The 21,705-nt window shown below is 37.9% G+C and overlaps 3 protein-coding genes across 5 annotated transcripts; all 3 read left to right on the top strand.

Annotated features, from left to right (window-relative positions):
- Window positions 1-1,235: 1,235 nt before the first annotated feature.
- On the top strand, window positions 1,236-5,439 carry LOC149003930 (uncharacterized). Its single transcript, XM_089169588.1, has 2 exons — window positions 1,236-3,320; window positions 4,783-5,439. Exons 1-2 carry the CDS (start codon window positions 1,437-1,439, stop codon window positions 4,879-4,881), a joined length of 1,983 nt encoding a protein of 660 aa, XP_089025714.1. The 5' UTR covers window positions 1,236-1,436; the 3' UTR covers window positions 4,882-5,439.
- Window positions 5,440-6,384: 945 nt separating this feature from the next.
- LOC149003929 (E3 ubiquitin-protein ligase At4g11680-like) lies at window positions 6,385-8,821 on the top strand. Of its 2 annotated transcripts, XM_089168418.1 has the most exons (4): window positions 6,385-6,983; window positions 7,092-7,247; window positions 7,360-7,738; window positions 8,011-8,821. In XM_089168418.1, the coding sequence occupies exons 1-4, from the start codon at window positions 6,760-6,762 to the stop codon at window positions 8,155-8,157; spliced, it is 906 nt and encodes a 301-aa protein (XP_089024544.1). In that variant the 5' UTR covers window positions 6,385-6,759; the 3' UTR covers window positions 8,158-8,821. The 2 variants fall into 2 exon arrangements, with proteins under 2 accessions (XP_089024544.1, XP_089024543.1); XM_089168417.1 differs by having other exon boundaries at window positions 6,385-7,247.
- An 867-nt stretch (window positions 8,822-9,688) lies between these two features.
- LOC149003928 (C2 calcium/lipid-binding and GRAM domain containing protein) lies at window positions 9,689-21,448 on the top strand. 2 transcript variants are annotated; one of them, XM_089168977.1, is made up of 9 exons: window positions 9,692-10,953; window positions 11,196-12,455; window positions 13,080-13,262; window positions 13,452-13,735; window positions 13,822-13,938; window positions 14,170-14,432; window positions 19,611-19,779; window positions 20,179-20,451; window positions 20,658-21,448. In XM_089168977.1, the coding sequence occupies exons 1-9, from the start codon at window positions 10,605-10,607 to the stop codon at window positions 20,874-20,876; spliced, it is 3,117 nt and encodes a 1,038-aa protein (XP_089025103.1). In that variant the 5' UTR covers window positions 9,692-10,604; the 3' UTR covers window positions 20,877-21,448. The 2 variants fall into 2 exon arrangements, with proteins under 2 accessions (XP_089025104.1, XP_089025103.1); XM_089168978.1 differs by lacking the exons at window positions 20,179-20,451; window positions 20,658-21,448 and adding an exon at window positions 19,927-20,163 and having other exon boundaries at window positions 9,689-10,953.
- The last annotated feature ends 257 nt before the right edge of the window (window positions 21,449-21,705 follow it).

Genomic DNA, 21,705 nt, shown 5'->3' with positions numbered 1-21,705 from the left:
AGCGCATTCAAGTTTTGAATTGACCAAAGTATCCATGCAATTTTGACAAGCAAACTTGTTTTTGCAAATGTTTTTCCATGAGATTCAACGAAGAGTATGCTTATCAGAAGCATTGTGCCAAAAAAGGTTAATTTGAAGAATCTTTCCTGATTCTCCCAACATGGATTTTGGGATTTTGGAAATGAGATCCTGAAAAGTTGGGTACAGGGTGGATTGAAGATTTCAATAAGATTTTTTTATCCACTGAGGAGAGAGATTTCTTCCTTTTTATGAAGCTTAGCAGATATTTTTTTCTCTCAAATAATAAAATAATTATCTCGTAGAAATCTCAAATTCTTGGAGTAATCAAAGTGTTAATGACTAAAATAGTCATTCTACCTTGACCGGTCCGACCATCAGTTTCAATACAGTTATCTCGATCATAGTGATAGTGGCCGGTCTGGCCATCGTGTTCAGGGAGCCCGATCTAGGTAAACTTCTATCCCCTGTCAACTACCTAGAAGGATAAGTCAGGTAAATAACTCTTCGTAGAGTTACTTTCCTAACACAAGTCTTCTTAGAGTTATATTCAGAGTCTAACTCTGATATCTAAGTTATATAAGCACCTCAAACAGGTTTTATGTAGTAAGTATTCATATTTTGTGTGATCAATTATTTGAATTCTCTATTGCGTAGTTGAGATCATATCATTGGTACTGACTTGATTGTCGGAGACGTACCTCGACCACACAAGGTCGATCACGTATTTTACAGATTTGTGACATGGAAGGACAGATTTGTGACATGGAAGGACGAGCGAGATTCCGTATCAACACCAAAATATTTAGAAGGACTACCATCATAAGATGAATCTAGAAAACCACCTCTTGAATATCAAATAAACATCTGAAATAAATGTCATGCAAGATTTATTAAACATTTTCTTCAAAAAAGGGGAAAAAAAAATAAGTTACATTTGACCTGAAGCCTTACAAAATATTTATATTGAATGAGTGAAAAAAAAAAAACTATTTTTTTCAGAGCTCTTTTAACTTACATGTGCTTTTCTTCGCTTCCATGCAAAACACATCCACGTCAGCAGACAGCCACAACTAGATTACCTTTTTCTATAATCATTATCCAATGTCCATCCATTCAACAAATGCCACGTGTATATAAAAACAAATTGGCAACTAAGAGGTTTTTAATTATTGCTAATTTGATTAATGAGAAAAGTTAGCGTATGTCCTCCACATTTTAAAATATCTGCAGATTTCCACATTTTCCAGTTTCCATTTTGCTTCTCCTTCTTGGATCAAACCTCGTCCTCTGGTTCTTCGCTTGTTGAAATGTTGAAACTTGTAACAGAAAACCCTTCTCTGTTCTTATTATTCTCGAGAATTCGGACTTGTGAATGAAGGGTCGCCTTTGTTTCATCACGTCATTGGGTCCTATTAATGGAGCTAGTTCCTTATTCTGAGCCAAATTCAAATCCAACCGATGCTTCCAATCTTCCCTGGCAAGACATGTTTCGATCTGCTTCAGTTCGTAAACCTGACCCTACACCTTCTCAATCCCCACCTGATTCTGACCCACAGAAGAAGAAGAAGAAGCCCAACATGGCTTCAGCCACTGTTGTTGATGATTCCGATCAGAAATATCTTTCCGGTGACCCTCAGGTTAGACTTGCTCTCTACATCGCCATGGCTCACGCTGGCATCGCTTTCATCGTCTTCTTGTTATACGGCGTCAGCAAGTTGCTCGAAGAATATCTTCGTCCCATTCAATGGGCTGTCATCTGTTCTATTCCTCTCAGAGGAATTCAAGATGCCCTTGTCGATTTCTGGTCTGAACCCTTGAATTCAGGTCTCACGGAGACTGTTTTTGCAATCCCTGTTTCCGTTTTTAGGGGTTTTGTTAGTACTCTTGTTGATATTCGTAACGCTTGTTCACGGGTTGTTCTTCGTCGCCGCCGCGAAGAAACGAAGGTTCCATCAAAGCCCAAGATGCGGTTTTCCAAGCTTGTAAGATGGCTCGTCTCTTTCGGAGTCTTCTTAATTGCTTATGAGAGGATTGGTGGTTTGGGTTCTCTTGCGCTTCTGGCGTCAGGTTTCATGTTCGCTTATGGTACCGTTGATTCCACCATTTCCGCAGTTTCTTCTCTGAGAACTAATAGCTTTCGCCGATTCCAACTTGGCGGTTTTCTTACTCGTGGGATTCTTAAGAGGTTGAAAACCATTGTGGCTATTGGGTTGATTGTTGGCATGATCGTTGGCTTTCTTTCAGGTTCTGTGTTTTTCTCTTATAAAATTGGAGTTGAAAGTAAGGATGCTGTAATATCTCTGAATTCTCATCTGAAGGAGAGCAATTATGCAGAGAGGATTGGCATTAAGAAATGGATGGATGAGAATGATGTCACTGGAATGATGGACAATTACACAACCAAGATGTACGAAGCTGTGTCTCAACAGATTGATAGTTTGGCTTTACAGTATAACTTGACAGAGTTTGTTGGTGGGTTTAAGCATTTCATTACACCACAAAAGGTTGACTCTTTAGAGCCTTCCACGGCTTTAGTGAATCCCTCACCCATTACTGAGAAGCTTGTAAGTCTGAGAAAGCGGATTTCAAACAGAGAATGGGGACTGATTTATACAGAGCTTGTTGAACTTTTCAGGGAATTACTCATTACTAGGGAGGATTTGGTCGAGAAGGCCAAGGCTTTTGCTTTCCAAGGGATTGATGTGCTTAAGCGTGTCTTTGACAGTAGCAAATCTGTGTTAGGTGGAAGTGCAAGTCTCATGTTCTCCATTGCTAACTCCATTGTATCTGGTGCAGCAGGTCTTTTCAACTTTGTGTCTCAGTCCATGGTTTTCTTTTGGGTATTGTATTATCTTATCACATCGGAGTCTGGTGGGGTAACAGAACAAGTTATGTGTATGCTTCCTATTTCAAAATCTACTAGAATTAGATGCGTGGAAGTCCTCGATAAGGCTATTTCAGGTGTTCTTTTAGCTACTGCAGAAATTGCTTTGTATCAGGGTTGCCTCACTTGGCTCTTATTTAGATTCCACTCCATACATTTCCTGTACATGTCGACTGTTCTTGCTTTCATTAGCCCTCTGCTGCCACTCTTCCCTCCTTGGCTTTCAACTATTCCTGCAGCTGCACAGTTAGTGATGGAAGGTAGATACATATTGGCAATCATTGTGTCCTTGATTCACCTTGCTCTTTTGGACTATGGAGCAACCGAAATCCAGGAGGGTATACCTGGTTACAGTGAATATCTTACTGGCCTTAGCATCATTGGTGGAATGGCTTTATGCCCATCTGCACTGGAGGTAATAATTTTAAAGTTCACATGGTCATCTCTCTCTCTCTCTCTCTCTTTGATGGATCACAGTGGTTCATCTTGCTTGGTATGCTCTTCCTGGTATCCTGTTCTCATTTTACATGCTGTCTGGGCACTAATATAATCTAATCTAATCAACAGTTACTAGGTTATGACTTTCTAGGATTGCATGGGAAAGGTAATGCATGTGTTGTCCAGCTTTGTTAATAGACACACACACGAAAGAAGAAAAAAAAACTACAGGCACTGGAAGAAGGAGAGGTAGAAGTACAGGACTAAATTTCCCTTCACTTTTGGAGAATAAAAATCTCTTCCCAATTGATGATAAAGCCATGATTGTACTTTTGGGTCATCATTACACTCCCACTCCTATTGATGAAGTTTCCCCTCCCTAATACAATCAGATGGTATTTATGGGATTGGCTATAGAGATACTCTGTCCTAGGAGATAATTAAAGTTAACAAGTTCAGGGTATGCTTCATAATAAGTCTCTTGTATATGTAGTAAAAAAGTCCTTGCAGTCGTCTTTTCGAAACAATGAATGTCTGCTTTCCTGATTCAAATATAATCATGCTTTAGATTTAATATCTATTTGAAGAATCAGAAAGGAATTCAACCATTTTGTGTTTATAGAATTCATCTATTTTGCAATAATATGACAAAGTAGTCTTCAAAGCTGCTGTTGTTGAGAACATATTGAAGCACTCTTTCTAATGGGCCCTCTATTGTAGCTAAGCTTATTAGTTGCTTATACTCAACACAATATAGCATATGGGGTGTATTGATGTGTCAACTACAAGAACATTGTTATCTTCTGTAACAGATCTTATACAGTTGATCAGGCATTTAACACCATTCTTATCATGATAGGGAGTGACTCTGTAGTCCAAATGTTAAGATAAATTAAATAACTACTAGATCAATTGTGAAGTGTTCAAACCCTCCCCCACTTCCTCCAACTGAAAAATGAAGAACAGGGGAAATACTAGAGTTGCTCTTCAGTAATAGCTCACTGTATACATTTCATTGCTAGTGTGCTCTTCGCTGGAAATACCAGGGTTGCTCTTTGCTGGAAATAGTAATGTAGTGGAGGGGATCTTTTCAATCCATTTTGTTCCTCATATTGTTTATCAGGTACCAAATTCACATAATCACATCATCAAATCATAAATGAAAACAATCATAAAAGCTACTCTCCCAAAGAGGGCCTGCAACATAATTCCTATTTCCTGCTTAATTACTAGGTGTTTGCCGCAAAGGTGGTGTTGAGGACTTCTTGATTATGCATGCGTAATTTTTGTTAACCGATGAGAAAATAATCTTTATCTTATACTGATACCCAATCCAGGGATGTTCTGTGAAATCGAATTTGAAACTTATTGGTGAATAACTCAGGTTGTTTGATTCAAATGTTGTTACTCATGTTGGTTTCCTCTATACTCTTCCGCAGGGTGCCATAATGGGTCCATTAATAACGACAGTTGTGATTGCTCTGAAGGATTTATATGCAGAATTTGTTCTGGCAGAATCCAAGATTGAAGCTGAGTAGCCATTCCTTTTGTAGATATGGGCTGTTGATCCCAGTTCCAATGGTTGTGGCTTCCTGAGAAAGAGTAACTTGTCAATGTGGGGTTCTCAGGAACTGATCTCATTACCCTTTCCTGTACACTTAAGTCATGTAGTTATTCATTTTCGTTTCTATATTTAGATATTTAGATTTCCTGTTACTTACAGTTAGGATATTTCTTGTGGTGGTGGTGGTGGGTTATATTACCGTAGCATGTTTGTGCTATATTCTTATAATTGAATTGTACATTTCCTTGTATTCATTATTTTGAATTAATAAGCATTTTCTGCCCCAAAAAAATGTATAAGCTGTGTGTTGTACTTGACCATATTGAGATGAGTGATGTTGTAGCTACTGTGATCTTTTCAAGAAATTCAGTTGTTCCATTCCTGCACGAAAGCTTATTGAGAGAGTTGCAGCTAGAATTTAGTTTTGAAAGAAGATGCTTTCATGGATACAGCAAGATAGCCTGCTTATTTCTCCTTATGGAGAAGGCAAAAGAAAGAAGATAAAGAACAACTGAAAATGAAAAGACCAAGTGAGATCTGAAGACAGAGTACATTGAGGTTGTAGCTGGGTGAGCTGCCAAAACCAATTGGCTTTCAAGGATTCATCTAAGACTGGCTCTCTAATTAAAAGGTTGGGCAGTCTTAATCTTGATCGGTTGGTCTCCCATTTGTTCTATATATTTTGATGCCTTGGCCTCTTTTTGTGTTGGTACTCTCCATTGTCTTCTCAGGCACACGTTTCTTTTTCCTTCATTTAAGAGTCTTCAATTAAGGTTTGGGAATTTTGAAACCACCTTGCCAACTTTACTGTACCAAGAAGTCAGAACTTCATTTAAATATTTTAGGTTGTCCTCGAAGGCAAGGAAGGACAACATACAAATAGATTTCATTTTTTCTTTTTTGGGTAAGAAGCTTTTCATTCAGCTAACCGTGAAATACATGTGGGTGTATCGTGTATGAAATGACTCATCCAACCATACATGATTGGAGTCTGGATGCGTGAGTTCCTTTCATATTTTTTCATTACACATTAGGATCGGACCCACTTGACCATCTCTGAACGTTGACAAAATAAATCAGAGGTGGAACCCTCCAGCGCGTCTCATGTGGGCTCCTCTCAAATATGTGTGGATCCAAATTCTCTACGTTTGGGTTGGCATCGTGTGGCGGGACGCACGCCTTGCCCAGACACAGTGGATTTGCATGCCATGGAGAGGTGTGAGGGGAACACATGCCTCTAGCCTAATGAGTTTAAGTATCCGGACTCTTACATAGTTGTATAAGCTACTCTTAAGGCTTAACTAATTCTTTTTGATTTATAAAACATAAAACAAAAAATTGCATGCTAAAATATAAAGAAATGAAGAAGATCATATCCAATCACTTAATTAGCATTGTTCTCATTCTTAAATACAAATTTTAATGTAATTAAACATGAGAAAAGATTGTTCAAACGAACAGGCTCAGTACGTGCAAGTCCTTCACCAATCTTCGCAAGAGAACGCTAATGTGGTTGGCTTTCCGGCAGATTTGCTGTCTTTATTTTATATTGATTTTTGTGAAAATGCAGTTAAAAAGCTTAAGCTCTTCTCAAGTGATAGACAGGTTAGGCCAACAGTCAGTTTCTAAAATTCACTTGCAATGGAAGCATAAACAGTTAGATTTTTGGTCACCATCTCAATCCAGCTCCACCTGCTGCTTCCCTTCATTCCTTTATCATCTTCTCTGCTTCTGAATCCCATATTTACAGGTTCATGGCGTGATCATCCATGTATCCAATTCAGACACCAACTATCATCTACACCTCTAGAATCTAGCCCGAAACCTGTTTGTTCTTGGTTCCCTGTGAAGTATGAATACACTTTACTATTTGCCACCAAATTCTTTGTTTGGCTCTGGCATCCCATTTTCATTTCCACCTATCTCTTCCACTGGAGGTGGCCATGTGACAACTGGAATCCGAAATGGGTCAGCCCGAAGCCCTCCCTCATTCCTGATGAGGACCGCAATGAGGGTCTCAAGAGCCAGGTGGTTTAGTTTCTTAAGGAGAGTCTTCCATTACCAGAATGGCTCAAGGTCTGCTCTTGGATCAAATCCTTTCAGTTCTGCGTCTTGGATCACCTTGGAGTTCATAAACTTGGCGGTTCAGATAACTGTCATATCTCTGACGTTTGCATCATCTAGGCAGGAGAAGCTGTCTTGGCCTCTAAGCATATGGATTCTTGGGTATGACATTGGGTGCCTTCTCACCCTGCCTATACTGTACTGGCGCTATAACCATTGTTTCATGCTCCAGGGAAACTTTGATTTAGAACAGCAGAGAAGCAATGAAGAACCCAGGTAGCTGATCACATTAATCCTCCCTTATTCCATTTTTCTTTTTGCAAAATTATGCGATTTGATATTTGGAACTAAGGATACTAGTAGCCTTACTTGATTCTTTTGTGAGCAGGTCACATTTGATGAACAAAACTAGGGCTTTCCTTGAATTTTTCTTTGCAATTTGGTTTGTGATTGGTAACATTTGGGTCTTTGATTCTCGCTCTGGATCCTTCAATCAAGCTCCAAAGCTTCACGTGCTCTGCATAATGCTGCTTGCTTGGAATGCCGTCAGCTATTCGTTTCCCTTCTTGCTGTTTCTTTTGCTTTGTTGCTTTGTGCCATTGATCAGTAGAGTCCTTGGTTACAACATTGGCTTGGGTTCAGCTGATCGAGGAGCATCTGATGATCAGATATCCCAGCTACCCAGCTGGAAATTCAAACAAGGTGATAGCCATCCAGAGCTAGGTGATGGTGCTGAGCGTAATTCAAACTCTGGGAATACAAATTATGTAAGTTATTATCCCTATGTTTTACTTAAAGAGTTCTTTAGTAAAACAAAGGCACTCCTATTGTTAGGATTCAGATGGTTTAACCCATGAAGTTGGTTAAGGGAAATGGTGTTCAAATCCTCGCAAAATATGCTCGTACAAGCCTTAGTTTAATCTTCACATGAAGGCTAGTCTCCTCCAATGTAGAATCGTACTTGCTTGAAACAAGATGCCCATAGTTTTTTTTGCCTGAACTAATGAATTCTCTTTTGCTTATTGCTGTTGGAATTCAGGAATGCTGTATTTGTCTTGCCAAATACAGAGAAGAAGAAGATATTCGACAGTTGCCATGTTCCCATATTTTCCACCAAAGGTGCGTGGATCAGTGGCTTAGGATTATATCTGGTTGTCCTCTTTGCAAACAAGATTTGAATAGATGATACACAACAGAAGGAGATGTTAAGAATAGAAAACCTGCAATGTGATTGTTCATACAGTACAGTACAGTTGTGGTTTGTATGGATTCCAATTTGAAACCAAGATATCTGCTGTACCATATTGACACCAAAACTGTGGTTCAATTCATGATGGAAATAGGTTTTATAACAACTTGAGGCAGGAAGATCAGAGATGTTTATTGTGGTAAGAAAAGTCAGGGAGATGAGATTGATAGAAGAAGAATGTTTGAAAATTCAAACAGAATATTCTTGTCTCAGCCAACAGCCCAGAAGGGAAAAAGGAGTTTGGCACGCAAGCTTGGTGTGCCGTGTTGCCTGCGCCAACACACTCGCTCTAGAGAATCTAAAGTGATACCCAGAATAAACCCTGTGAAGTGAGGTTCTTGATGACCATTAATTTTAGTTTTGTGTAAATTTCTTCCGTGGCTCCAGTGTTTCAAAAATATATTACATGGTTTATCATAATTAGGTTATATTTAGAAAATTAAACGCGGATTAGTTGATTTAATAGAAAAAAAATATTTTGAGTTTAGGTTTAAATAAATAACCAAAATAGTATCCAATTGTTTATTCAAAATTTATATTGATTTATTGTAAGAGAAAAATTATACGATTTTCTGGGAAATTCCTTTTGTATACTACTTGCTTTTTGTTTATTTGATAAAAGATAATTGGAGAAGTCTCTAACGTTAGGTAGACGTCAGTGCTTCTTTTACGTCTTTTTACTCTATATTCATGGGTAGACTATAACCTCTTGAAAAAAAAAGTTCTAAATTTTTTTTTTATTTTCTAATTTTTTGAAAATTTCATTATATCAGCCATTGGCTCTCCCAAATTTCTCAAAAATTTCCCATTGGCTCATTCTTTTTTCAAAAATTTGAAAATTTATGTTTGACCCTCTTCCCATTTGTAAAATATTAATATTTAATGTTGTGATTAGAGAAATTTTTTTATGATAAAGATGGTAAGAAAATTCTTACGTTCTATATAAATGAATACATTAAAAGAAAATCTAACTTTGAGTTCTGACAAAATGAATAAGAGGTGAAATTGGTAGTCGGTCCCTCCTAAGCCTTCTTCTTATTATGCAGTGGAGAGATATGACTGAAGCACAAACTTCTACTTTGACCAGTAGTTGGATGCTGCATTCGTTACACATTTAAAAAAAATGAAAAAAAAAATGAAGCTATTCTCAAGTCCAAGTTGAATTTTTTTTTTTGTTAAGATGATTATCTTTCTACACCTTTTTAATGTAATGATAAATGTGTTCCTAATATAGTGATGACAACCTCCAATACACAATAAGTTCTTTTTGACTTTTTTTTTTATTATATTTAATTTAAAAAAAAAGTGAAAAATAATAAGTCGCCCGCTAACAATAAAACAGAAAGAGTTTGGATCATCTTTCTCGGACGAGCGTTACAATAAATTATGTGGGCCCTACAAGTAAAAGATAGTAATATATTTATAAAAATCTTGTAGGCTCTCAATAATTCGTGGTCAACGACTGTAGAGCGTCGGAGGAAACGATACGGACTGAATAAAAAAAGGGAAGAAGACGGAAGCGCGTCATTTCTTTCCCATTAGGCCATGGCGGATCTTTTTGGGCTTTTTGTTTATTAAGAACGGAAAAGTGATCTCTAAACGGAATTGTGAAGCTGAGTGGATATCAATCCGCCATGGAAACTGGGAAAGTTCCTGTGCTTTCACGAGTCAAACTTTATATCTTTTTGTCTGACGCATGATTGATGAGTAGAATCCTTTCGTTACGTTTTAATTTAATTTCCCATGACGCGTTTACTCAGATATTATTATAACTTGCAAGCAAAACTTGAACTTCTCATTCGAAGGTACGAACAAGTCTTCCACGACTGCGATTCGCAGAGTCAATTTCTGTAGCTTTTAACATTTAGGGTTTAGAAAATGTAATCGTTTCAAACTGTCAATGTCTTTTATCTAGTTGTCGCTTTCGCTTTCATCAATGGCGAAAATGAATTAACACACACAAGTCCTCTGCAATCTTTTTTTTTAACCTTATCTTATATTTTCCTTCTTTGTTTCCTTTCGTATGGTTCGGTTCTATAATTGTGTTGCTTCTTTGGTTTTTATTTCTTCTCTCCATCAACTCTTCTGCTTGATCTCATTACTTCTCCATTATTCTTTTCAGCTCTTTTATGCTATCCGAATTGCTCAGGGATGCATTGTTATGTCCTGAGATTCCACAACTTTTAAATGAGAGTTCCTCTCAGCAATTATTTTTTTGTCTGATTTATGATTGTAATTAGACAAGGCGTTTCTATTTACCCCTTCTTTTTTTTTTTCTTTTTCGTTTTTAATAATCCTTGATCTAATTCATCAAAGTTCTTTGATTCATCGTCTCCTTCCCTTGAGGAAACCGGTCGGCAATTTCAAGTTCATATTTTGACGGCATGAAGATTACAGTGCGTGTGATCGAAGCCCGGAACATACCTTCAATGGATCTCAATGGTTTAAGTGATCCTTATGTTCGATTGCAGCTCGGAAAGAATAAGTTCAAGACTAAGGTGGTTTATAAGAGCCTTAGTCCCTATTGGGGAGAAGAGTTCAGTTTTCGAGTTGACGACCTCAATGAGGAGCTTCTCGTTTGTGTTCTTGATGAAGACAAGTACTTCAACGACGATTTTGTGGGTCAGCTCAAAGTACCCGTTGCTCAGGTTTTTGATGCGGAGAACAAGTCTATTGGCCCTGCCTGGTACCCTCTGCAACCCAAGAACAAGAAATCTAAGAACAAGGAGTGTGGTAAGTCATTCGGCTTATAATTTCCCCCAATCTGTTAATTGGGTTTCTGGGATACCTTCTTTTATATCTATGTTTCCACAAATCAGCCATTTCTTTCTAGCTTTGATGCGTAGACTATTACTTTGAAATGCCACCTTACTTGGTTAGCTATTACAAATTGAGTTGCATCCTTATTTATTCTTCTTGTCCTAGACGGCTTCGACTGACATACATTCTACTGGTATAATAATCCTTACTTGCAGGTGAAATTCATCTAAGCATATCCTTATCTCAAAGCAACTCTAGCTTGGACCAACCATTGCCCTCTACCGGTGGTTCTATGCCTCAGAATGAGGCTCAAATAGAGGAGCCTTTGCACATTGCTACAGACACTCTAAAACATTCTTCCAACAGCCTCTCTAGATCACCTTCTGCTATGGGAACTGAAGAAGCTGATTCTGCAAAACAAGATAAGACATCTTCATCTACATTTTCTGTCTGGCTTGGTCAACTTTTTCAAAAAAATGGAGATACGGTAACCAAGACCAGCAAGATTGCTACTTCAACAGAGCTGCCTGAAATGCCAAAACCTGTTATTCTTGAGGAAAAAATCGAGGAGCAGTCCTCATGTAGTAGCTTTGGAGAAACAATGAGGATCATGGTGGAAAGAGACCCTGATGGGGAACTTCCAAACAATTTACCAGGCGGGATACTTTTGGATCGATCTTATGTCATATCTCCACTGGACCTGAATTCTTTACTCTTCTCACCTGATTCAGATTTTACGAAATCTCTGGCAGAGCTCCAGGGAACGACAGAACTGCAAGAAGGACCTTGGAAATTTGAAACTGGCAGTGACAACTTAAAAAGATTGGTTACGTATATAAAGGCTGCAACTAAATTAATCAAGGCTGTGAAAGCCTATGAGGAGCAAATGTATTTGAAAGCAAATGGGAAAGAGTTTGCAGTTTTGGTAACTGTGAGCACACCGGATGTTATTTATGGGAACACCTTTAAGATAGAGTTGCTATTTTGTATAACACCTGGACCTGATCTTACTTCAGGAGAAAAAACGTCAAGGTTGGTAATTTCCTGGCGCATGAATTTTCTACAGAGCACCATGATGAAAGGTATGATAGAGAATGGAGCACGACAAGGTCTCAAGGATTGCTATGAACAGTTTGCTGATATATTATCTCGGAATGTTAAACCCGTTGAGGCAAAGGAGCTGGCTTCTGGAAAGGATGAGGTTTTGGCTGATTTGCAAGTGCAACCACAGTCGGATTGGAAGCTTGGATTTCAATATTTTGGAAATTTCACTGTAATATCAACAGTTTTTTTGGGCATGTATGTGCTAGCGCATATATTGTTATCTGTGCCCAATGCAGTCCAAGGGCTTGAGTTTAATGGGCTAGACTTGCCAGACTCAATTGGTGAAGTAATAGTGTGTGGGATTCTGGTTCTTCAGGGCAAGCAGGTTTTTGAAATGATAGCGCATTTCATGCAGGTCAGAGGACGAAAAGGTAAATTTCAAATAAAACTACCTGGCCTTATGTGCAAATTCTTTTCCTTGGAACCTTCACAAACTGTTGTGTTCTATGGAAAGTTTTGCATTGACTGTTTTTTTTGGGTAAACTGCATTGACTTAAATAGGATATTATTAATTATTTCTTTTTTAAGGAAGTCTCTGTTCATTGTACTCTACAGTTACAATGTATAGGTTTCATATTGGACTATAAGCTTCTGGCCTTAGGTGTATCTTTTGCCAATTTTTAGATGAAACCGGAAGCTGGGCCTGTTATCTTTTGGCAAATGAAGCTTACTGCACTGTTGTCTTTTGGCAAGTGAAGGTTACTGCTTAAAGTTTTAATAGTCACTAGCATTTCTGAGCAGATGCCAGTCATTTAACTTATTCGCTTTTCTTTTTTTCTTTTCCTTTTTTTTTTAAATTACTTTTCAGCAGGCTTCTCTTGCATCTTTTTAGCATGTGTGTTGTTTTCTCCTTACCAAGAACCAGATTGTTTAGTAATCTCTTTGCTTGGATTGACGACTACAATTTATTATTGTATTTATTTGTAATCTTTGTTTTGTAGCCTGAATGGCTGATGCTCTAGCTAAGAAAATTTCCTTCATGTTGTTATTTCCAGGGAGTGATCATGGTGTCAAGGCACAAGGGGATGGTTGGTTGCTAACTACTGTCTTGATTGAAGGATGTAACTTAGCAGCTTCGGAGTCAAGTGGGTTATCGGACCCATATGTTGCCTTCACATGCAATGGGAAGACAAGAACCAGTTCAATCAAATTTCAGAAACTTGATCCCCAGTGGAATGGTGAGCTATCTGCTTCTGTATTTTTTTCTCTTATTATCAATGTGCAGTATGGAGCTATTGCTTCAAGTGTTATGAGCTGCTGTTGTGCAATCCTGGTTCAATTGCCAATATTTACTGTAGGCTGGCCCTGATATGTTATTGTTGTTTTCTCTATACTCATTTATGGTCAAAATGCTCTTGAACTTACAGAGATATTTGAATTTGATGCAATGGATGAACCTCCATCCATGCTGGATGTGGAAGTGTATGATTTTGATGGACCTTTTGATGAAGCTGTATCTCTTGGACATGCGGAAATCAATTTTGTAAAATCGAATTTATCAGATCTGACGGATGTCTGGATCCCTCTTGAAGGAAAATTGGCTCAAGCTTGCCAGTCTAAGTTGCACCTAAGAATTTTCTTGAACAATACAAAAGGTAGCAATGTTGTTCAAGAGTATTTAACAAAGATGGAGAAGGAGGTTGGGAAAAAGGTGCATGGTTGTTCTTCCCTGGAACATTTTCTTGCATTTTCTTGTTTGTGTATGTGTTTGATAATAACAAGCAGAAATAATTGCAGATAAATGTGCGATCACCTCAAACAAATTCAGCATTCCAAAAATTGTTTGGGCTTCCACCAGAGGAATTTCTCATCAATGATTTTACTTGTCACTTGAAGCGCAAGAGGCCACTTCAGGTTTACTACTTTCGATCATTAGAGATCCTGACATTTTTGTGACACCCTTGACTTATTTTTTAAGTTCTTGCCTGTGCTTTATTTAGTAAGCTGACATTTGAACCTTATGGCTCATTGTTTGTCATTGACTCATTGCATTATACATTTTCTCTTCAGATATTTCAGAACCTTACTGGATGTTTATCGTCCCTTTTGTTAAATCTTTACTGATTGCTAGTCTCTTCTGTACAGGGCCGCCTCTTTCTCTCACCAAGAATATTTGGATTCCATACAAACATGTTTGGACATAAAACCAAATTCTTCTTTCTTTGGGAGGACATTGAAGACATTCAAGTAGTCCCCCCTACATTGACATCAATGGGGAGTCCAGGCATTATTGTTATTCTCCGCCCGGGCAGAGGTATGGATGCAAAACATGGTGCAAAGACACAGGACGAGGAAGGCAGGCTGAAGTTTCATTTCCAGCCTTTTGTATCATTTACCAAGGGCCATAGGTATGTTTTATGCTCAATCTACTAATACATGTACTGCCTTGCCTCTTTTTCCCTTTTCTGCTCAGCTTCTCCCTCCCTCCCCCCCCCCCCCCCTTCTCTCTCTCACTCACACACACACACACACACACACACACGTGCATGCATTCTTGAACTGCTGAATAATCCATGGGCAGGCAAAAGAACCTGGCGACTGTAACATCATTGTAGCTAGAGGAAAAGAAAACAAAAGCAATTCCTGTAGTAAATTACTTGGGGCTCACATAATCCATAATGAAGTAGCTCATTTTGTTCCAGAGAAACCCATGTATGAATAAGGATTAGTTTTTCTTCCTCATCAATTTATACAAACCTATTTGAAGTGGCTCATTCTATACTAGAGGTGCCCATGAATGAATAATGGTTAGCTTTACTTTCCCCCGTCTAGCTGCTCTTGACATTGACACACTGGGAATTATGGAATATGGATAGCATAGAGACCTCACTGATCTTGTCAATGGAGTCACCACAAACGTTAAGTCTAGAAGCCAAAAAATAAGTCTGACTTAGCTTCACTGCCAGTGTCAAGAGATTTGTGGAGGTGCAGCTCAGGATGGCTGCATTCAGTATTTGATAAATTTGGAATACAGTGAGGACTGATAACCAGCCCAATGCGGTGCATATTTATGCCTGGGCTAACCTGAATTTTGTAGCTTTGAGAATGCCTTAATCCAGTTATGGGATTTGAAGTCGTGAAACATCAAAACCCTGTCATTCCAACGTGTACTGGTGCCTGTTTATATTATGAAATCTACATTATTCAGTACAGACACACCTTTAAGAGCACTTGAAAAGCATGAAACCAACAAGAAAGAATAAAGGGAAAATTTCCAAGATGGTCAGATTTCAAAAATTATTTACTCAATAAGATACTTCCAAATTTTTTTACTCAAATGGATTCTATTTTTGAAGATAATTGCCAAATCTTAAAGTTTGTGATAATTTTTCTTGCCCAACAAATATTCTTCTATGAACTACCCAAACTACCCTCAAGCCTTTATATATAAATTTAGTTAGCATTTTTTAACTTTCTAAATAACTTTTTTTATTTAATTTAACTTCTAAAAAATAGGTAGACAATTGTTTGAGATTTTTTAGATAAGAGTTAGTTACTGTCATTCAAAATTAGTAATTTATTTTAATAATGTACTCTTGAAAATTTGAAGTTACTTAAAAAAGTAAAAAATACTAACTATATATATAGGGGCCTAAGCATGGCAGATGCCGTACACTTGAGTGGCAAAGGAAAGCAAGACCGTAGCCCTTTTTTCAGGCCTGTTTGGACATATGGTTCCCACGGAAGATCAAGTTGGTGAGTCGTGTGATGGGAAACCTTCCCGCATTGTTCGGAGAGCACTGAATTAGAATGAGAGGTTTGTCACCACATCATTGCATGCTAGGGGAGCACCATTTATTAATAAGGGGAAAGCCTATGCGCTTTAGCGTGCCCAACAATCAAACTATGCGCTTTTGGGATCTCCGTGCTCCCTGGTTGGAACCTCTAAGGGACCCCATGGTTTGGATTTGAGTAGGCTCAAAAAAGACATACAACCTTGGCAAGAACGATGTTCCGTGGAATATATGACTCATGTTCCTTTAGGTTCTTTAAATTCCGTAGGTGGCGTAGCTACTGAGATCAACACGGTCAATTATGTCTCTCCTAGAAGTTGGCTAGCTACCTCTCATTTTGTTCTAGGATTCTTCTTATTCGTGGGTCATTTGTGGCATGCGGGAAGGGCCTGGGTGGCTGCAGCAGGATTTGAAAAGGAATTCAAGGGTAATTTTGGTAATTCATAGAAGAATATTAGTTGGGCGGGAAAACTTATCATAAATTTTGGGATTTGGTAACTATTTTCTAAAATAGAATCCATTTGAGTAAAACTTCTTTAAAAATATCTTATTGAGTAAATCTTTTTTAAAATCTGACCATCTAGGAAATTTTCCCAAGAATAAAACCAACTGATATTATAACATGAATCAAACAGACCAGCATACCTCAGTACAGTGCGTAGATCAGACAACTGAAATAAGAAATGGGATGCACTGTATTATGGTCTTACCCATTTTTACTGATACAGAACCTATGCAACACCAGAGGAAGAAGAAGAAGCCTACTGGGGCCTGTATTTCTGGATTTTCCAGATTTCCTAGTGTCTCTAGGAGTCCTAGTCCTAGTCCACTAGTCTGTCATACAGTTCCGTTTAGGTTTTATTGTTGCATTCTGCCTGTTATTAATTGGTTCATGAAAGGATGGATAATTTGATTCTCTTGTTTTTGTTTGGTTTTATTTAATTATGTCAGAGTCGATGTTGATTCAGGATCTCTAAATTGCTGGAGGATGGGAGATAGAATCTATGTTTGTTTGTTTCTTTTCCTTTTTCTCTTTGGTTCAGGATTGAATCTAGTATTTTCTGTTTTAATTCTGAGGGGGGTTTTGCAACAATTATAACAAATACATGTAAGGGCTACAGGCCCACATTGATTTTAGTCATTAAGAAAGTTCAGTTTATTTTGGAAACAAGCTGCTTTAGATTCAGTCAGAGATTAATAAAAGGCATCGAGGCTCCTGCCAGGAGTTTCATCTTATTATAGCCTTGACGCTGACCACTTCAGTTGTCCAGTTAGAGTTGCAATTACTTTAAACCATTAACTGTTGCTGAAGATGATTACATTCCGAATTCCCTGACGATCCTAACTTTGCTAGTTGAACTGTGGAGTAGGGCTACCCCAGTTCTCCAAATCAAACCATCAGAATTGGATCAAAGATATAAAAAGAAAAGAAACTCGGCAGGTCTTATCTCCTTAGGTTGCTATTTCAAACACATCAGAACTGTTTTATCAAAGTTTCTTAAATTCTAGCTCATAGTTCTCTTCTATTTGATTCTGGGACTTTAGTTTTCCAACAACCTTATTCAATTAGGAAACTATAAAACCCGTAATCAACCAAGCGGTTTCTCCACCTGAAAAGAGAGGGGAGACAAATCCAGTGGTTACAAGGCAAGCTTTCAATGGAAATTATCATCCTATACTTAGATTAGTGTCTCCTTCATAGTTAGGTGTCACTTAGGCATCAGGCCCCTTGATGATGCCTTATTGGTTGTCTAGCCATCCTCATCTCCATTAGAAGGAAAAAGTAAGATTAACTAACCAGTTCAGTCATAGCATGGTAATTCCACGAATTTTGCCAAAATTTTGGATTTTTTGACCCCATTTAAATGAGATTTGGGGTGGAAATTAAGACAAACCAAAATTTGACCGTAATCTCGCGAAATGTCAAGATTTTAGTATTTCGATGGGCTTCATATAAGAGGTCTTGTCAAAATCTCGATCAAGACCTTTCCTCTGCGAGATTTCGATAGGTTGCCTCATTTCCTATCGCATTGATTTGATTTTGAGCAATATATACCTCAAGTCAAAGGTAAAACTCGACAAAAGCTCCGGCAAACTCATGATTGTAATGCATTGAAGCTCCCAAAACAAAGATTGAAGTGTTTTCTTCAGTTTGAGGTAACCCATTTTCTCTAAACTATTATTTTGGAAAGTATATGTTCAAAAGTTGTCCAATGATAGCGAAATTATTCTATGTTGAACCCCATACCCGTAGATGCTCCTGGTGGCACCATACGATTTGTATGATGGTGGATTAGTGGGTACTGGTGCTAGTACATCACAGTTCGGTGGGCTGTATCCTAGATGAGTTACCTTCAGTTTGTCGATAATGCAGCATACATGTTTGTGGAGTTAAATTATGTTTGGTTCTTCTCGCAGTCTATGACATGGAATTCCAATGTGTCTTTATTAATCAGAGCATAATGCACATCAAGTCCGACGGACTTATAGTGGGATTGAGCAAGGCTGATACAGTAGCTTCTATTTGCTCTATAGATTTCTTTGGTTTTGTATATCCTATGAATCAAAGTTGTGTCATGTAAACTCTTAGTCTTGCACAGTTTGACTTTTGTGTCTTATTTGACTATTGATGATGTATGTGTGTATGTTTTATTTATGCGTTATGCATATTTTAATATGGGTTTAATATTTTACTTTGTTATCAATTGAAATTGCTTATCGTTTATGCCAATTTAAATTTCATGCATGTTTAAGTATCAGAAATTATTGAGTTTCTACTGCATACAACCTAGTGTGAGTGCAAATCCAGAAGACCATTGTGGATTGTTTTTAGTCAAATTAACCATTAGTATGTGTTTATAGGTTTTAACATAGGCGTTCCAAGAAGAACCCGACCCAATAAACAAATAAAATCCACCGAACAAAATGCCACCAAAACCTGACAGAATTTGTACCAGTTGTTGGCTGAAATCTTGATAACTCGATGGTCTTGACCCCAGCAAGATACTGAGATGAAAAAAGATCTTAAGCGTTGCACCATAGATCTTTATGGTGATCGCTACTCATTGTGGTGCATAAAATCAAGAGAATTTAGGGGAATAGGAGAATGTAAAGAAGAATGTGGAAAAAAAAAATTGTTTAAATAAACTTGAAACTTAGCTAGTATAATCACTCACAAAAATGTACATACCCTAGTGCAATCTAAGATTACAAACTAAATTCAATTTTAATGGACAACTAAAACAGGGGATAAAGTTTTGCTACTATGGGTACTACAATCTGCCTCACATGTTTTTTTTTTTCTCTTTTCACCTTAATTTTTTCTCTCCTCACCTGTTTATGTGGACACCATGCAAATGGCACTGTTCCCTGCCACCATTGGTTTGGCATTGGAGATTCCGCTACACTGCCAGAGTGAGACCCTCTTCAATTAAGAAAATGGAAACGCAGAGCCTTTTTGGTTTTTCAACTCAAGTGAAATCAGTTATCCTCCACAATAGTATCAGCTAATGAGATGGAAAATTCATGTAAATTTTAAACATTAATAACCATTAAAAAATATCAATTTGAACAGAGATCTTGTTAGATGTTCGATGTCTTCCCCATTGATCTCTGTAGTGTCCTTCCAAACAGATTGATGTTTTTGGTTCATTCTTGCAAATTTGGATGGATTCTGCGTGTTACCTTTCCGTTCCTTTTTACTTGGTGTAGTGAAAGTACGTATCACTTATCAATTGGTATCTTATATGGTCTTCATTGCACTGGAATATAACATTTAATCCATTCAAACAGGACAATCATGGCACTATGGAAAGCAAGATCCCTGACTCCTGAGCAAAAGGTGCAAATAGTTGATCAAGAATCTGAAGCAAGGAACCTTCAAAGTGAAGAGAGTGGTTCCTTCTTGAGTCTAGAGGATGTCAACTTGTCAGAGGTTTATTCGTCTGGTCATCCTTTTCCTGTGAGTTCTCTCTCTCTCTCTCTCTCTCTCTCTCTCTCTCTCTCTCTCTCTCTCTCTCTCTCTCTCTTTCTGTATGTGCATGTGTGTGTGTTTTTAAAGGGTAGCTTAAAAGTTGAACTTTTGCGGTGTATCTGCTTTCTGCATCAGGATCCACCATTTGATGATTTCTTTGGTGAAGATCTCTGCAGTCAAGAAGCTGACTAAATAGTATTGCAGTAGAATAACTGGTTATGATATCTAGGTAAAAACCATCATTGGCAAGCCTTTGTGTTTGGCAAAGGTGGTGTTTCATGATCAGTCTTGTCATGGATTTTGGTCATTTCACTCCAAGCATTTTCAATGATGTCTTTCAATAGCTGACTTTTGTATTGTCTGTCTAATGTGTTCGTGCACTTCCAGGGTGCCCTCTTCATGGAATTGTTCAGTGGGGGTGACTTGGACTATCAAGTGATGGAAAAGGTTGGATGTCAGAAGTATTCTTGCACACTGTGGGAATTGGACAATGATGATATATGCCAAAGGCAGATTTGTTACAAATTGCACAAGAATGTTTCTAGTTACAAAGGCGAAGTAAGCAGTACCCAGCAAAGATCTCCACTGCCTGAGAGAAATGGTTGGATTATTGAAGAGATTATGACCCTTCAAGGAGTACCCCTTGCTGACTATTTCAATGTATGAACATCTCCTTTATTACTCGTTTAACACCAAATGCATACTTTGCACCCAAAAAAAAACGAAAACACACACACACACATATGGACATGGAATTACACATTCATCTGATAGATGTCATTGTAAATGGATGTTGGATCAGGGCAGGCCTCTACTTAAAGAACTTGATTCAGCGGCTACTGACTGTTTTACCCCTTCATTTGCAGCTTCATTTAAGGTATCAAGTTGAGGATCTTACATCGAAATCTAATGGATGTCAGATCAAAGTATTCTTTGGCATAGGATGGGTGAAAAACACCAAACATCAGCATAGGATCATGATGAATATTCAATCAAACCTGCAAGATCGCTTGAAGGTGATGTTCCGTCTGCTTGAAAAGGAATACCAGTGCAGGAAAGAAGCTGAATCTGGTGTAGCACTGTAAATATAATTTTTGGCACTTTACAAGAGGTAGTTTTCTTGGAGCCTATCTTTGGGTGAAGAACCACATTGGATCCAATTTTAGACTCAGGAATTGAACATATAATGGGAGTTTCTTCCATTTTGGAAGATAACTTGATATGCATGAGACCTTTCAAGGACCAGTGATCTGCCAATGATGCCACTCCTGTTTGAAGAAATGCTATTCATGTGTTTGGCTCTTCTCAGTTTATTCTTCTGGGACTTTTTCTTCATTCTGTTTCGTGTCATATATTGAATGTGGAATGGGTTCGAAGAAGCATGGACAAAGCAAAATGATGGTGGCTTCTCTACCTGTTGATGTACAAATGTACAATTAAGTCCTATGTGCAAGATCTTAATCAAAAACTCGGAGAGAGTAGAAGTGTATTATAGGTTATCCTCAAATGTACATGTATGATACTGTGGTGTCAACTGTATTCTTTTGTAAGTGTCGATTAATTGTAGATATGTGTATCCAATGATCATTTATTTTTCTGTTGAATTTATTGCCAAAATTTTCTGTACTGAATTATTGGTGTTTTTATAAGTGCTAAATTTAAGAAGACTTCTTTTTTTTTTTTTTTTTTTGGGGGGGGGGGGGGGGGGGGTATTGTGACTTTTCGAGTATGAGCATAGACAAGCTTTGCTCTAAATGTTCATATTACTATTGGGTAACTAGATAATGCAACTTTACTTTAAGAAAAGGTAATGTATTGAACAACATTTCTGATTCAAACTCCATGGCCTCTTCACTAAAAAGAGGAGTTGGTTGCCAATTCCAACACTTAGATGGTGATAAAATTAAAAGGTGA

The sequence above is a fragment of the Hakea prostrata genome, chromosome 9 (genome assembly GCF_041222555.1).
Source record: "Hakea prostrata isolate BN-2017 chromosome 9, UWA_Hpros_2, whole genome shotgun sequence".
NCBI classification, from domain to species: domain Eukaryota; kingdom Viridiplantae; phylum Streptophyta; class Magnoliopsida; order Proteales; family Proteaceae; genus Hakea; species Hakea prostrata.
Note: the sequence above shows the minus strand (reverse complement) of the source record. Positions and strands in the feature narration are given on the sequence as shown.

What these genes read in the sequence shown, in the direction of transcription:
- LOC149003930 (XM_089169588.1), top strand. Translation starts at nt 1,437, where the DNA reads ATGGAGCTAGTTCCTTATTCTGAGCCAAATTCAAATCCAACCGATGCT. An exon ending in TATGCCCATCTGCACTGGAG is followed by an intron (nt 3,321 to 4,782) that starts GTAATAATTTTA and finishes ACTCTTCCGCAG; the next exon opens with GGTGCCATAATGGGTCCATT.
- LOC149003929 (XM_089168417.1), top strand. Translation starts at nt 6,760, where the DNA reads ATGAATACACTTTACTATTTGCCACCAAATTCTTTGTTTGGCTCTGGC. An exon ending in AGAAGCAATGAAGAACCCAG is followed by an intron (nt 7,248 to 7,359) that starts GTAGCTGATCAC and finishes TTTTGTGAGCAG; the next exon opens with GTCACATTTGATGAACAAAA. An exon ending in ACTCTGGGAATACAAATTAT is followed by an intron (nt 7,739 to 8,010) that starts GTAAGTTATTAT and finishes GTTGGAATTCAG; the next exon opens with GAATGCTGTATTTGTCTTGC.
- LOC149003928 (XM_089168977.1), top strand. Translation starts at nt 10,605, where the DNA reads ATGAAGATTACAGTGCGTGTGATCGAAGCCCGGAACATACCTTCAATG. An exon ending in ATCTAAGAACAAGGAGTGTG is followed by an intron (nt 10,954 to 11,195) that starts GTAAGTCATTCG and finishes CCTTACTTGCAG; the next exon opens with GTGAAATTCATCTAAGCATA. An exon ending in AGCGCAAGAGGCCACTTCAG is followed by an intron (nt 13,939 to 14,169) that starts GTTTACTACTTT and finishes TCTTCTGTACAG; the next exon opens with GGCCGCCTCTTTCTCTCACC.